Source organism: Fukomys damarensis, unplaced genomic scaffold, assembly GCF_012274545.1.
Source record: "Fukomys damarensis isolate Sample0158 unplaced genomic scaffold, DMR_v1.0_HiC HiC_scaffold_27, whole genome shotgun sequence".
NCBI lineage: Eukaryota > Metazoa > Chordata > Mammalia > Rodentia > Bathyergidae > Fukomys > Fukomys damarensis.
In genome coordinates, this window is record NW_022900939.1 from 5,440,840 (window position 1) to 5,454,948 (window position 14,109).

General features: G+C 41.4%; 1 protein-coding gene across 15 annotated transcripts in view; it reads left to right on the top strand.

The window, feature by feature from the left end:
• Positions 1-14,109, top strand: part of Celf1 (CUGBP Elav-like family member 1) — a 55,836-nt gene that overhangs the window by 11,627 nt on the left and 30,100 nt on the right. For 11 of the 15 annotated variants that reach the window (XM_033756484.1, XM_010612407.3, XM_010612408.2 and 8 more), the window contains exons 2-3: positions 6,126-6,165; positions 12,386-12,537. The exons of 2 other annotated variants lie outside the window; for them this stretch is intronic. In XM_033756484.1, coding sequence (XP_033612375.1) covers positions 12,434-12,537 — 104 coding nt within the window. In that variant the 5' untranslated portion in view covers positions 6,126-6,165; positions 12,386-12,433. 2 more of the 15 variants (XM_010612411.3, XM_010612410.1) reach the window with 2 other exon arrangements.

Here is a 14,109-nt window from a genome sequence, read left to right on the forward strand (position 1 = left end):
CCCCTGCCTGTTGCAAGCAGAAGGACCTGAGTTCGATCCCTGGTACCAAAAAAAAAAAAAAAAGTTTATGAAGTGAAAAAGGTAGGTTGTACAGTAATAAACAGTGTGATACTGCATTTGGTAATTCTGTGTATTTGAGTGTGTGTAGGTCTACATGTGTAGAAAAGTTCTTACCGGAAATAACAAAATGTGGTTCTGTATTTAAAAAATTTAAATTGAGGAAGGAAAAAATGAAATGATAAATAATACAACTGTTGTTTAAAAAAAGAAAAGTGGGGGCTGCATATGATGCTTTTTATTAGTGTCCACAATATGAAGGAGAGTAAAAACCAGAAAGTGCAGATACTTGTGCTCAGTTATGTCTCATTTTAAGAAAATGTTCATTTGGTGCAGTGGTGAGTGCTTGTAACTACCCAGAAGGCTGAGGGTGGAAGGAAGACTCATTTGTGCCCAGGGGTTAGGAAACCTGATGGGATGCTGTCTCAAAGGAAAAGAAGAAAGAGTGTGTGTATGTGTGTGTGTGTGTGTGTGTACATGTGTACTTTTTTTTTTGTACCGGGGATTGAACTCAGGACTTTGCACTTGTAAGGCAGGCCGTTGACACCACCGAGCTAAATCCCCAGCCCTGTTTTTTTGGGGGGAAAGAAAAAATGTTCACGACATGGAAACTTTTAGAGTAGATGAGTTTTAATGGTTAAAGGTCTGATGTATGTCATCAGGTGTTCGGGGTTGTAAATACAAAAGAGGACAAACTTGTTGCTAACATGTATAATTTACAAAGTGGTAACAATTGGTAGTATATTTCATTAACAAAAATTGAGAACTATTGTTAAGAAGATTCAAGCAGAAAATTTAAAATCTGTTTAGAGAAAATATAATAATAGTTAACTTAGTGATAGTGTAATCTACTTCTATCCTCTAGAGATAGAAGAGCGTCAGAGAGGACCATTCCAACAGTGCTGAGCCCCTGAGAATATCTTAAAGTAAGGAAGCCTTAGTGTCCATCTTCGCATAGTTTAGCATAAAGCAGAATAGAGCTAATAGTCCTCCTCTGACTTCAGAGAAAGCTGGGGACACTGAATTAAGAACTCTGACGAAAGTAGTTTTTTAAAATTGTTTTTAAGCCAGGCGTGGTGGCACATGTCTATAATCCCAGCACTCCGGAGGCTGAGGCAGGAGGATCCCTGTGAGTTCGAGACCAACCTGAACTACATAGTGAGTTCCAGGTCAGTCTCAACTACATAGTGAGACCCTGTCTCAAAAAACCAAAACAAAACAAAATAAAATTGTTTTTAATATTCCATAACAATGCAAATATACTTAACACTACTGAACTATACACTTAAAAGTGGTTATGATGGTAAATTTTATCTTTTACATGAAAGTTTCTTCTGCCTCCTCATCTGCCCCCCCCCATTAACAAAAAGCTGAGAAAAAAAATGTTGCAGAAAGGATGAGCATACTGGCCAGTGTGGAGAAAGAGATGAGTTTAAGTTCTGTTGATAAACTTCCCTACTAGGGTTGTGGAGAGGACACACATAGATGGCCATTAGTCACTAAGGAGTCAGAAGGCCCAAACCTAGTCTTGAATGGTGACACTAGACTAGCTGAGCAGCGGGAGAGCATGTGTTGCAAGGAAGAGAAAGGGTCCTTTGGGCTAGCCAGGGCAGCTTCCCAGTTAGACCTTTGATCTGCGTACGTGGCTCTCTAGAGAGTGACAGTAGTGAGCATGCTTTCCACAGCAAAAAGCCCACTTGTTTTATTAAGCAGCCACACAGAAGAGAAGAGACAGAAGTAAAGGAATTATAAGCCAATTAAAAGATAAAGCATACTTCCCAAGTAACATCTGTTACTTATCTCTTTGCTCTTCCAGGAAGTTTTGTAGTGTCTTGATTATATTCTGGGTATCTGCTTAGTCCCTTAGCCCTTTTAAGATACATAATTGAAGTTCTCTTTTATAGGTAAGGAAAATGATACCTAGAAGTACAAATTAACTTCTTGTAAGTCAGACCTCTACTAGGTAGCAGCAGGAGTTCTCACTGCCCTTAACCATGTCTCTGGAAGAGGCTCTTGTGATAGTTGAGACCCTGGGCATTTACCTCTGTACTTACAAGATTTGCCTTAGAAGGATGGCCATATAAACTTCCTGGCATTGATATAGTGTTTTCAGTTATTTATGTGCATGAACGTCCTTGGAGATGGGTTTTATTTATGTTTTGAACCAAGGGCCTTATCAGAGCTAGATATGCACTCTCCAGCTGAGTTACACCTCCAGCCCTGATAATTTTTAACCTAAAGCAACCTTTCACTGAGTGGGCCAACTGCCTGGCTTTATCTGTCAGCCTCTTTTGTTTTTCTGGATCCTGTGATCTTGAAGGAATTACATCATCTCTTTGTGTCAGAGGTAGGGTGGTTATAAGAATGAAATATAAAGCACCTGGAACAGGACAGTGACTAGAGTAAGTGCTCAGAGACTGCTAGCTCCTATTTATTGCCTCTTTGGAAATATGTGGACATGTCTCCCACCTGAAGGATTTATGAACTTTAGATACCATGTGTAGTTACTACCATTAATTCATTCATTCAGGTAAAGGTAGAGAAATGTGCTGCTCAACAACCATCATTGCAAAGCTGAATATAAAATTGGTGAATTATTTGTTTTGAATTATCTATGTTTTCACATTTTCCAGGAGACCTATAGTAGGTAGCTTAGGGATTAGAAGAAACAAACAGTTGCTGCTTGCCTCGTCTTCATCTGTCTTCCTCACCAGCCTCACTTTTATGTTTAGGGGAAGAACACATCCGCTTTTGAAAACTTCTAAACTAGATAGTTGTCAAGTTCTTCATTAGCTCCTGTCTTATAGCAGAAAAAGTTTTTCAAGAAATCATTCATAATACTTACGCGCAATAGTGAGTGAGACTTGCTGATGAGGCCAAGGTAATGGGTTCAGAACTCACGTAGGTCGTCAAGCACCACTATGCCATCAGTCCTCTCTGGAGTGTGTGACCAAGGGCCTGCTGTGCAAGAGCTGCTACTGGAAGCTGGGCAAGGTGCCACACCCCTGTAATCCCAGCACTCAGGAAGCTGAGGCAGGAGGATCGCTGTGAATTTGAGACCAGCCTGGGGTACAAAGTGAATTCCAGGTCAGTTTCAACTACATAGTGAGACCCTGTTTCAAAACAAACAAAAGAGCTGCTGTTGGTGACTCAGTGGCCATCTCCCAGGAATGACTGCATTTTGTCATATACTGAGGTTATAACTGTATAGATGAGCAAAAAACAGAAAGCTGGGCATGGAGGCACATGCCCATAATCCCAGTGCTTTGGGAGACTGAGGCAGGAGGATTGCCTCAAGTTGTAGGCCAGCCTGGGCTACATAGTGAGTTCAAGGCCAGCCTAAAATACAGTGAGACTGTGTCTCGAAAATAAAATAAAACACAACTGAGAAATAAAGGGTTGATTACCTTGCCTACTCCAAGGAAAGCATATCTGAGAGCTTTTGTATTAGTTGAGTACAATTTAAAACTTTGTGTAAGGTCTTTAAACCTGTTAAGATTTATTACAAGCAGACCATACTGTTGTTAACCCTGGGCTGGCTCACTGTCAGCCTTCTCCCTGGCTTTTGGTGACCTCCCTTTCCCCCTTCCCTCCCCTACTCCCTGAGTGACAGGGAAGTGGAGATGATGTTGGCAGGAGCAGGAGTCTGGGGCCACAGAAATACTTTGCAGACATTGCCCAGGCTTCCTTACAGAACGGTGCACTTTTGTTTCCCACAGAAATAAAAGATGTAAAAAATTCAAACCTAGAAATACTCCTTTCCATCCAGGCTGGCCTCTCACTCACTATGATCCCCTTGCCCCAGCCTCCTGAGTGCTGGGATTACAGGTGTGCAGCACCATTCCCAGCCCCTTTTCTTTCTAGAAGTTTTTGGGGTGCTGGAGATTGAACTGATGGGCTTGAGCCTGCATAATGCTGAGCATGTGCTGTGCCCTGAGCTACTTCCCAGCTCCTCTTAGTAACTTCATGCAACAGGCAGGTCTAAGGAAATAGTTTTAGACTTTTTGTGTATACTTGTGGAACTGTGCATCGAATCCAGGGCGTTCTGCATTCTAGGCACATCAGTGTACCACTGAACTATTATCTCCAGCCATTTTAAATTTTATTTTGAAGCCAGGCTTGGTAGCACGTGCCTGTAATCCCAGCACTCGGGAGGCTGAGGCAGGAGGATCATGTGAGTTCCAGACCAGCCTGGGCTACAGATTGAGCTCCAGGTCAGTCTCAACTACATAGTGAGACCCTGTCTCAAAAAACCAAAAAAATAAAAAAACATTTTTTTGAGATAGGGTCTTTCACTAAGTTACCCAGGCTGGACTCAAATTTAGGGTTTTCCTATCTCAGCCTGACAACTAGCCAGGGTTACAGGCACACCACTGTGCCAGTCTAGTTTTTTGTTAGTATGGATTTTGCCTTAAATTTACTGAAGTATCACTACTTTATTACCAAAATTAGAAACATAATCAAGGCCATAAGAAAAGCCAATTAAATATTTTTTTGTGTGAGATAAAGGGAGTTGAACCCTGGGCTGCATCCCAGCCCTTTTTTATTTCAACACAGGGTCTCACTAAGTTGCTAAATTACCTGTGTTGGGCTTAAACTTGTGATCCTCCTTCCTCATCTCCCCCAACCAATTAAATATATCAACACCTATTTTATTAAGAAGCATATTGGGCCAGGGATTTAGCCCAGTGGTGCTGCCACCTGCCTTGCAAGTAGAAGGTCCTGAGTTCAGTCCCCGGTACCCTCCCCATAAATAAATAAATGAATAAATGAGCCATCTTGGTTTTCGGGGTGAGTAGGTCACATTACAGTTAGTTGTGGGTCTTGTCTGGTGTTGTCTTTCAAAGTTCTTATTCTTTGCAGCATAGGTGTTGTCCTTAGTGACTTTGAAAAGTTGTGTCTCTGGCTAGGGCCAGACAGAAGTGCAGCTGGCATGAGCTGTAAATGGAAGTTTGTAGGAATTTGAGCAGCTTTGTAGAATCAATCTTTACTTGCAAGATTGTTTAAAATAAAACAAATTGGTTTTGCGGGTCCTCTCTTTGCTTTTACCTTCAATTAACTTCCCTGTTTTCTGATTCTTTTGGTTTTGGTGGTTTACCATGATCCTAGGGCCAAGATGCACTTACAGAGGCAGGAACTTGGTTGACTTTGAAGAGCTTCACACCCTGTACCTGCATGTTCTCTAAGATTGCTCTGGGGAGATCATGTGGAGAACAGCACTTTAATAATGTGATCCTTGATTGCTAAAAGAATTACACACCTTTTGGAATTTTTGTAACTGTCCCAAAGCAGGTGTTAAAAATGATTGTTTGGGGCCAGGAATTCAGCTCAGTGGTGTTGACGCCTGCCTGGAAGCACAAGGTTTTGAGTTCAATCTTCGTAACAGGGATCAACCTACGGATCTTGGGCTTGCAAGGCAGGTGCCGGCAACACTGAGCTAAATCTCCTGGCAAAAAAAATTGTTTTGATGACCTAAGATGTACAGAATTTACCCTCATAAACCTTAGTCATTATTCTGCTGTTTGGTGAGACATTTAGAGGAATGTACTGCCCCCCAACCCAGGGCCTTTGCACTAAGCTGTGTCCCAGCCCTTCCCTCCCGCCTTCCTCATTTTTCTTTTCTTTTCTTTTTTTTTCCTTCCTCCGCTTTCTTCTCCTTTCTTTTACAAGGGATTGATCCACCCAGGTCCTCTACTATATTCCAAACCCTTTCTTAAATTTCGAGACAGGCCCTTGCTAAGTTGCCCAGACTGGGCTCCCAACCTGCAGTCCTCCTGCCTCAGCCTCCTGAGCTAATGTTACAGGCATGTGCCATGTTCTCTTGTCATCTTCTTTTAAGCCCTTTAGTACGTCTGTCTTTTAAATTGATGCTGTTTTAAAATTAAAGATGTTAAATTCAGTTTATCTTTATGGAATTGTGAACTTTAAAAATGGGAGAGAGAGAAATCCTTTTGCTTTATCTTCCAGTGTGGTGACAAAAGGACTTTTCTTTGGAAAGAAGCTGCATATTTGGAATTCTGAAAATAGTAGACATGGCCCACTTATTTTTCTTTCCTTGGTTTTTTTAGAGTGAAGACCTAGTCCAGAGAGGGAGGTGTAAAGCTCCAGGTATGGGCTCCCTGCTGGATGGGTGTGCTCCATGGCCAGCTTTTAACCTTCTTGCATGAGGCCTGCTGTGCAGATGAAAAGTTGCTTTCAGAAAGGTGATGGCTTCTTTACTACATTATGGGATCTCATTTGCAAATGTCTGTCCTTGGGAAGCTGGAAGTGTTTCCTTGCTCGCTTTCCCAACTCTTCCTCCTTAGCTATTTCCCAAGGCGAGTTTGTGTCCTCTAGGGACTGTGGCCTGGTTCTGGAAGCAGAGCTGGGTGGGGAGGGCAGAACTACATACAGTAGCTCCCCACCTGCCTTTCTCATCACTTCCACCTCTTGTTGGAACAACAAAGATGAGGATTGGACTTTGTGGGTTCTACACAGATAATGTAACCGTCCTGGAACCAGAATTTGTTCAGTGCATTGATTTTTAAGTACTCATTGAAATGTAAACTGTGTAAACTTAGAGCATATTGATTTAGAATTATACCGACAGCTGGGCATGGTGGCCCATGCCTGTAATCCCGGCACTCAGGAGGCTGAGGCAGGATGGTTGCCATGAGTTTGAAGCCAGACTGGCATAGTGAGTTCAAGGCCAGCCTAAACTGCATAGTGAGACCCTGCCTCCCCCACAAGATACCTAAGTTCTGGACAAGTTTGGGATCTAAATGAATTTGAATGAAGGGTGGTCAAAATTAAGCACATGCATTTGTTAGGGCTGGCCTTGTCCAAAGAAGACTTCTCAGTTTTTACTTTTGCCAAGAAAAATAATCACAGCAGAAAATCTTCTGATAATCCTTATCTTTGGCACTGATTGTGGGAGGAGATAGGAATGATTAAGGTTAGGGGGAGGAAATGGAAAACTTTTATTTTTAAAATATGTTTGGGGTGGTGGTGACACAGGCCTGTAATCCTAGCGCTTCGGAGACTGAGGCAGGAGGATCACTGTGAGTTTGAAGCCAGCCTGAACTACATAGTGAGACCTTGTCTCAAAAAAGAAAAAGAAAGTAAATTCTGTTTTTCCTTCCTGCAGCCTTATATTCTCTTCTTGGTATGCCACAGTATAGTTTTAAGTGCAGAACAACTGGTATACAACTAAACCTGCTGCTTCTTTTCTTAAAGTGGTTTTAAAATTTGAAATAGGTTTTTACAATATTTTACAATATTTTAACCCTCTATTTCATGTCCTGACCACATTCAGAAATTTTTACATTGTTTTCCACTTGCTGTAAATTTCTTAAGATCCAAGAGTTAAAGTTGTTTTTGTTTGTTTGTTTGTTTGTTTGTTTGTTTTTGAGACAGGGTCTCACTATATAGTTGAGACTGACCTGGAACTCACTATGTAGCCCAGGCTGGTCTCGAACTCACAGGGATCCTCCTGCCTCAGTCTCCCGAGTGCTGGGATTACAGGCGTGCACCACCACGCCCGGCTAGTTTAAATTATTTTTAACTGTCATGTTTTTGTAATAACAGCAACACAAAAAAGCCTCACAAAGTAGGATGCTATGGAGGTAATTGCCAGTTTGAGCCAGCATACGATTACTTTGTTATTGTCATTATCATTGCCATTATTTTTTTCTGAGACAGGATTTTGCCGTGTTGCCCAGGCTGGCCTTGAACTTGAAGATCTTCTGTCAGTCTCCTGACTCAGTTTTTAAAATAAAGCTCAATCTCTGAAGATTTTAAGCTAAAATTGATTTCTCTGGTTGGTTAGTTTTAAGGGGGTATAAGTTACTTCTTTTCTATATCCCATATATTATTTCACCTCCAGCAGTTGCACTCTCCTTAGGAAGGTTATGACTATCCTAAAATCATGTTCTTAGGTTGTGACTGTTCTTTAAGATGTTTGTTTCCTTATATAAACTGATGGTGAGTTTTCATAACATAGGCATATATTTTAATCTATTTTACTTTTCTTTTTTTTGGTACTGAGGATCAAACTTGGGTCCTTGCACTTGCAAGGCAGACGGTGGACAGACATGTTTTTATATTCAGTGTAGTCTCTGATCTCTTCTGTGTTCTAGAAGCAGACCTCATGTTTTTGCGCTTTCAGACGCACTCAGTTTGTGGAATAGACATGAAATATGGCTCACTGTCACACCAGTCAGGACAGAGGTCTGCAGGTGCCACCCAGGTCCTTTTGCTTAGCGCTGCTTCACCTTTAGGCTGAAAGATGCTGTATATTTCTAGCATTTCTCTCTTCTAACTCACTTTTACATTATCCTCAAGTTTATCCATTCCTATATCAAAATGCTAGGTGCACTGTTTGCATGAGTGTGCTTCCCTTAACTATATTGAGCAGTTTTAATTATTTGGGTTCTTTCTTTTCTCATTGAGTTTATTGGTACTTTGTAAGTATACAGTACAGTTACATTCATCATTGGGATCTTGTACCTTTACATGACAGGTCTTGGTTGTCATTTTTCCCATACTTCTGCCCTCCCTTTACTCCCTCCATTCCTCCCCTATTTACAAAGACTGTTTCCATTTTTTCCTATTCTCATTTTTTTCTTCTCCCTTATTTCCTTTCCCCTACCCTTCCCATTTACCCTACACCTTTAGCCCTTTACTTCCTATTTTATATTATGAGTTATACAATTTGTATTCTTTTTAGACTTGGAGTTGGCACTGTGATTGAGATGACGACTCACTGAGTTACCCAGTCTAGGCTCAAACTTGTGATTCTCTTACCTCAGCCTCCCAGAGTTCTGGGATTATAGGACTGTGCCACTGCATGCAATATTTTTTGGGTTCTTGATGCTCTGTCAGGCTGTCTTTGCCTCCCCTCTCATCAGGCTTTGAACTATTACCCATAAAAGAAGAGGCAGACAAAACTGAGGCGGACAACCAGAGAAAGTACAGCAAACCGCAGAAGCAAATTCATAGTGAAAGAACAGGAAGTAAAAAAGACGGAGGAAAATTTAAGGCCACCTTTTGCAGCATATCATAACCACTCCTGCCATCTCTTTCTTTTTTTTTTTTCTTTTTTTTTTTTTTGGTACTGGGGATTGAACTCTGGTCCTTGTGCTTGTTAGGCAGGCGGTGGAACCACTGAGCTAAATCCCTGGCCCGCATCTCTTTATTTCTAATGTGTCCTGTAATGTATGACTAATTAAGACATTTTTTAAAAAATTATGTGTGAATAACTGACTTTTAATTTTACTTTTTAATATCCCTTAATATCTGCATTTTTGTATTCCCGTAATTGTTTTTATTGTAACTTTATAACCCTTTTCTAAAATTGAGTGACTTGATTAGTTTCTGTGTTTTCCCTCAAGCATGTTGAATTTAATTATAGAGAGATTAACTCTACAGAACTGTCAGAGAGATGCACTCTTCATAGTGTCATAACATTTCCATCTTGCAGGTTTTTAAAGCATTGTTACTTTGTAAATAGCAAAATGGACTTACAGTAGCAGTGTAAACACGGAATTTGGAAGACTTTACTCCCTGCTTTCTTTTTAAATCTGTATTATAAATTGGGCTTTTGGAGAGTTTGTTTGTTTGTTTGTTTGTTTGTTTTTTGGTACCAGGGATTGAACGTGGGTCCTTGTGCTTGTGAGGCAGGTGGCAGAACCACTGAGCTAAATCCCTGGCCCTGGAGAATTCTTTTAAATAATAATTCTGTGATTGGGAAAAATGGTTTTAAAACTTTGAATCAGTGTTTCTCAGACTGCAGCTTGGTGAAAATTAAGGCATACACATCCTCCATACCCTGGGTAGTGCCCCATGACTCAGTTTCTCATGCTGAGTACTCTTCTGTTACAGATACTATTCTGGTTGGAACAGAAAGGTGATTAGAATTCATGTATTGTTAGTGAGTAATAGCAATAACCAATGGAATCACTTGAGGTTTGGTGATTCCTTTTTAAAAGGAGTTCTTAAACTAGACATTCTAACTTGGTTATTGACTCATAGTTACTCCACGGTTTAAGTTGGTTTTTTTTTGTTTGTTTTTGGTACCCGGGATTGAACTCAGGACCTTGTGCTTGGTGTGCCATTGAGCTAAATCCCCAGCCCTGAGTCCAGGTTGTTTTTGATAACTGTCCTGTCAGCAGCTCCAGTACACATAGAGAAACCAGGACAAATCTCCCAGTGACCTACTTGTCCCAGGGAGGGTCACACGCCTGCCTGGCATCAGGGTGGGGTGATTGTACTGTGTAGGGGTCACAGTCTCTCACTTGCACCTTGTTTCTGCTTCCTTTAATAGGATGGGAGAGAGCTTCTGCCACTGTACCTCCAGTGTAGATGAGCTGAGTCCAAATAAACCACTTAGCTGCTGTTCTAGTTCTAGACTGTGGATGGTTATGTCTGGATGTTGGAGAGAAGACCAAGCTTCTGCCCTCCTGGGTCAGGTGCAGACAGGTGCCAGCAGTTGTTACCCAGCCTGGAACTGCTAGGCCTGTGCCACACATGTTGCCTCTCATAAGGAATGCAGCCTGGTGGTAGAGATCTTGCCTAGCACATGAGGGCCCGGTTCTATCGCCAGCACTGAAAAAAACAAACCAAACAGACACAAAAAGTAACTGCATGTTCAAGAGTTCTTCATTCATTTACTTCTTTACAGGCTGAACATAGCTGCTGCTTCTTTTTTTACTTTTTTCCAATGTCCTCTTTGTTGTAAGCTGAGCTTGGGTGAGGAGAAATCTTTACAGTTAGACAAGCCTAATGGTGAAAATGGAAAGAAAACCTGTGAAATTTGGGAGCCTGCAGACATGAAGTTTTAGAGTCACTGCCTAAATATTGAAATGCCACCATTTGTCATTTGGAGGGATGTGGAGCTAAATTGAGAACGGATCTGCCTTGACTGCTAAGTATACCCATCTCTGCTGCTCACCCGGAATAGAATGTTTATGTGTATGCTTGGTAGTCTTGGCTTGGGCAGCATCCTTGCCAACCCCCTTTCTGGGGATCACACCCAGGGTTTTGCCCCTGAGTTCCAGCCCTGGCCTTATTATCCTTTAGAGAAGGAAAGAGAAAGTCAAGAGGCTCGCGCTCTCTCTCTCTCTCTCTCTCTCTCTCTCTCTCTCTCCCCCTCTCCCTCTCCTCTCTCTCTTCTCCTACATGTTTTAGTATTGGTCCTTAATAGGCTTACTTCATTTTGTTTATCATCACTGTGCTGGCTTTTGATTTTTGTTTTTTTAGAAAGGTCAGGAGAGAACTGAAAAAATGTTATTTTCTATTATACTATCAAGAAAGAGGCAGAATACTATTATTCCCTTTTTGTTTTCTGGCAAGTTAATATTCAGAGTCAATACAGAAATTTTGTGTCTGCCACCTAATGAAAAAAATTTTTTTTTCTGGTACCAGGGATTGAACTCAGGACCTTGCGCTTGCGAGGCACTAATGAATATTATTGAACCAAAATCTTTTTTTAATCATACTGGAGATTGAACCCAGCACCTTATGGGTTTTAGACAAGTGCTCTGTCACTGAGCTTCATTCCCAGGTTTTTCTAAATTTCATTTTGAGAGCAGCTACCCAGGCTAGCCTTGAATTCTCCACAGTCCCACCTCATATCTCTTAGTTGGAATTACAAACATGTGCCATCACACCCAGTTGAACAAAGGATTCTTAATGTGCTTTCTGACCAGGACCCATCAGACAGTATACTTTACCCTCAGAACCTTCAGGAAAACAGGTTCCTCTCCTGAGGAGGTAGTTATGTATAAGCAGCATTTCTCTTGGCCTTTTTTCAAACACTTTGCCCCTGGCCTGCTCATTTGACTGTTTCGAGGTTAATTTGGATCCAAGTACAGTGCTCAGTGCTGCCTTTGGCGCTCAAAAACTAAATTTAAAACTGTGGCCAGTAATCCAGGAAAAAATTAAAAACATTTTCAGACCACACAAAGTGACTTTCCCCTCCCCATCCCCCTTTCAGGTAGTTTTAGGGTTTGGGGGACTTGGAAAACTGATTTGCAGGAAGGAGTTTGGAGATGTGAAACAAGTTTGTGTTTCTTCTGCTCTGTTGGCCACTGCTATCTTCATGGATCTGACACTATTTTTCTGACAGTGCACTTAGTACTGCTTCGCCAGGGAAAATATCACACAAAACAAGCCTGGCGCATCAGCACTTTCATTGTGTGCCGACTGAGCTTCCCTTCACATGGCCATAACCCACTTTAATCCAGTCCTCCCCTTCCCTGCCCCTTCCCCAGACCTGCCTCTTTCTGCAGCGCTTACTGCTGGTTTCCCTGAGCTCCTCTTTCCACTTTGTGTTTTTTGTGGAGCCCAGGAAGCTAAAGCTGAGTATATTTGTGGATGAGACAAGTGCAGCAAGTTAATGTCATTGGCTTCTGAAGGGAACAGTGAGGTGATGGCCGCATTTAAGTTGGATTTCCTTCCAGAAATGATGGTGGAGCATTGCTCTTTGAATTCCAGTCCCGTGTAAGTATTTTTGTTGTCTAATTTTTTTTAAATCGTAAGCACAGGAACTGGTCTGTGTTTTTGTTTTTACTTGATGAAACTTGTTCCTTTCCTTAAAAGAGGGAATAAAAGAATTAAATGGGGGGGGGGATTGGGTAAGAAAGCCAAAGTCTGAATTCTCTCATGCTGTTATTTTCTGTTTTAGTCTGATTCTGTTTTAACTGCTCATTTCTTCTGGGCTCTCAGTAAGTTCTTTGCACAAAGCTGCACCTGATATGTGACCACCCACAGCTGCTCAAGGTGCTGCTCAAGCCCTTCTAGGGGGAGTGTTTGCCTGTATTGCTTTGGGTTGGGTGTGTAATTTTAAATAAACTTTTGAGACTAAAGTATTTTATTATTTTTTTTTAAGTATCAAATTCTTAAACTATCACACAGAAGATTTATAGTTATGGTGTTTTTAATACTTACACAACATTCTTTATTGACATGTAAAGTATAATTCTGTACTTTGAACCCCCCCAATCTAATTGAAAATGCAATTTAGCACAGAATTTCAGAAATGTCAGACGTACCCCATCCTCCAAGAAAAGAAAACTGGATCAATCTTGATCAGCAGTTTCCTCATAAATTGTGGGTATGGGAAGGAGAAACCCTGTTAGCTTGTAACATTGTGGAAAAACTGCATTGTACACAGCTATATGCCAAATGTGGACCCAAGCTACAGTTAATGGAGCCTGGATTCTGGACTTGGGCGGGCATTTCTAACCCCTCCTGTCAAAATCTGAGTTCTGGCTTTTTTAAGTCACTTTAACCAAACTTCTTTGTGCCTTTCACTTTAACCAAGCTTTAAAAAACTCTCTGCCTCTCAAGCAGACAAATCTTAGGTTGTTATTCAAAGCCAAGAATATTGTTTTAAGTGGTAGAACTTGTCTTAGATAACAGGGGTTGCAGTATAAATCTTTGAGGTTAGGCCTCCATGTGCAAATCTAACTGCCCTGGGGTTGGATGTAACAGGTGTGGGTGGTGGGGTGAAATTACAGTAAGTATAATCATAAAAACTTAGTATGTAAGCTAGATGTAGGGGTACACACCTATAACTCCAACCCTGTGGGAGGCTGAGGCAGGAGGACTGCAGATTCAAGCCCAGCCTGGGCAATTTACAGACTTAAGGGGGCTGGGGATTTAGTTCAGTGATTCTGCCGCTTGTTTTGCAAGCCCAAAGTCCTGAGTTTGATCCCCAGTACAAAAAAAAATGAGTCCTGCCGGGACAACTTAGTAATTTACAGACTTAAGGAGATCCTGTCTCAAAATAATATGTAGCTCAGTGTGAAGACTCTGGGTTCAGTCCTGGCTACTACCAAAAAAAGAAAATATATCATAATAAAGGATGAATTAAGGTGGTGTAGTTCAGATTATCTTTGCATTATAACATTTTTTTCTCCCTGTCCTTTGCTACTACCTAGTGTTCAACCCCTTAGACACAGTGCTTTTCATAGCCTGTTTTATCAGCTTTTTAGTTTTTTGAGACAGTCTCACTGTGTATCCCAGTGGCCTTTAACTCTAGTCTTGCCTCAGCCCCCCCCCCCCCCCCCG